We start from the raw sequence: 1,805 nt of genomic DNA, 5'->3' as shown, positions 1-1,805 counted from the left end.
GTAAGTTAAAGTTGAGAAACGTAGAACTTTTTCAAGCTCATATAGCAAACCAACAGAGCCAGGGCTGAAAACTGGTTCGTTGCCTGCCACCTATCTAATGTTGCTTCAGCTTTATTGTGTCAAAATTATGTATTTAATATATTTATCAGGAAAGTGGCCTATGGGCTCTAGAAATACTGCTCATAGGAATAAAGTGTTTAAGTCAAGAGAAATTAGTCTCACTTTATTCCCAGTATAGTGTATACAAACAAGGGCTGATGAGCAGGACCGGTTTTAGAACGAATGGCCAAGCCATTAAGTTTCACTTTGAGCTTCTAAGATATTTAAACTCCTTAAAAAGAAAGTCCACAATCCAAATCACTTGCTTAGTAAATTGGTAGAATTTGTCCACAAAACAGTAGTGGTGGTTTTTCACTTACCTTACAAAGAACTGACCTGCAGGTTAACATTGGCAAGCTCTTTTATGTGGCTTTAGATCATATTGAGAGGTTATTTTTGGGGAAATATGCTTCATCAAGCTCTAGAAGCTTTATTTTTGCTTCCTTATACTCTCAACACTGTACAAAATAAGGGCAGCTAGATTTTAGTGTGCCAAAACTAAAGGTGGAGCTTATAAGCAGAAGGACATAATTAATGGTATTTCATGCTTGATTAGAAAGTAAAAATGTTCATTAGGCATGTACAGAAAGGAGTTTGAGAACTCTTTTCAGTTGGTGGAAAGGCAGTAATATGTGAATAAGTCCTTGTGGAAGGATCACTAGCGAGGAACTTACAACTTATTAGCAGGTGACTTCATATTTCTAACCTCAGTGTCCTTATGAGATCTTGACCTTCCATTTCCCATTCTGATTTAAGTGAAGTAAGGCACTCCCTAGGAGCCACTGGCCATGTGTGGCTCCATTAATTTAAGACAAAAACAAAACTTCAGTTTCTTAGTCTAAATGGCCACATTTACATGCTCAATAAGCACATGTGATTGGTGGCTGCTGTGTTGGATAGAACAGATATTAAACATTTATCACTGCAGAAAGTTCTGTTGGGCAATTCTATTATAAAAGGTATGAGAAATTTGGCCTTTAAAACAACCGGTGCTGGCCCAGTAGTAAATGGGCTGTTTTCTACTAAATCAGGAAGAAGTAGAAATGGATACTCTTCTGTGGTGACTCAATAAATGCATCAACTTCCCTGGCCAATCTTGATTAATGAGAATTTTACTGTGCTACAGAATTTTTGGATGAAGTAATTGGCCACGTTGCTCAATACGGTACGAAGTGAAAGCTTCAAAGAATATATTGTGACAGAAATGAATGTTTGCATTATTGTGAAATGTGCCCTTTTAAATAACATTGGTTTTTCTCAAGGGACTTTGAGGTTAATGTTTCTGCTTATACCATATTTCCAAGATGGTCACGTCTATGCCCTTAGGCAAATACTTAATTTCTGACCTGATTTTCCCTCATCTGTGATTACATCACAGTTTGAGGATATTCTGTGTATATAGTAGGTAGTCAACAGATGTACCTTGTGAGGTTCATCTTCTATTGTCCTTTCACATTTTTTATGGTGCTTTTAGCACAGATAAGTAAGATTCAACATCAAACAGATTTGTAATGAGAAATATTTTGTTTTAGGCAAAAATGTTGTACATCAGCTCTCAGTAACCCTAGAAGACTTATATAATGGTGCAACAAGAAAACTGGCTCTGCAAAAGAATGTGATTTGTGACAAATGTGAAGGTATGGGGTTTTTTTTGTTTTGTTTTTTGTTTTTTTAAACGTCTTCAATATGACACCTGAAAATGGAGC

At 36.3% G+C, this 1,805-nt stretch overlaps 1 protein-coding gene across 1 annotated transcript in view; it reads left to right on the top strand.

Annotated features, from left to right (window-relative positions):
• DNAJA1 (DnaJ (Hsp40) homolog, subfamily A, member 1) overlaps positions 1–1,805 on the top strand; it is a 14,403-nt gene that overhangs the window by 2,982 nt on the left and 9,616 nt on the right. The window contains exon 4 of the mRNA XM_011962212.1: positions 1,632–1,752. Within this exon, the coding sequence (XP_011817602.1) occupies positions 1,632–1,752 (121 nt within the window). The remainder of the gene's footprint in view (positions 1–1,631; positions 1,753–1,805) is intronic.

This window comes from Colobus angolensis, unplaced genomic scaffold, assembly GCF_000951035.1.
Source record: "Colobus angolensis palliatus isolate OR3802 unplaced genomic scaffold, Cang.pa_1.0 Scaffold581, whole genome shotgun sequence".
Taxonomy (NCBI): Eukaryota; Metazoa; Chordata; class Mammalia; order Primates; family Cercopithecidae; genus Colobus; species Colobus angolensis.
This window is presented reverse-complemented; position numbering and strand designations above follow the sequence as displayed.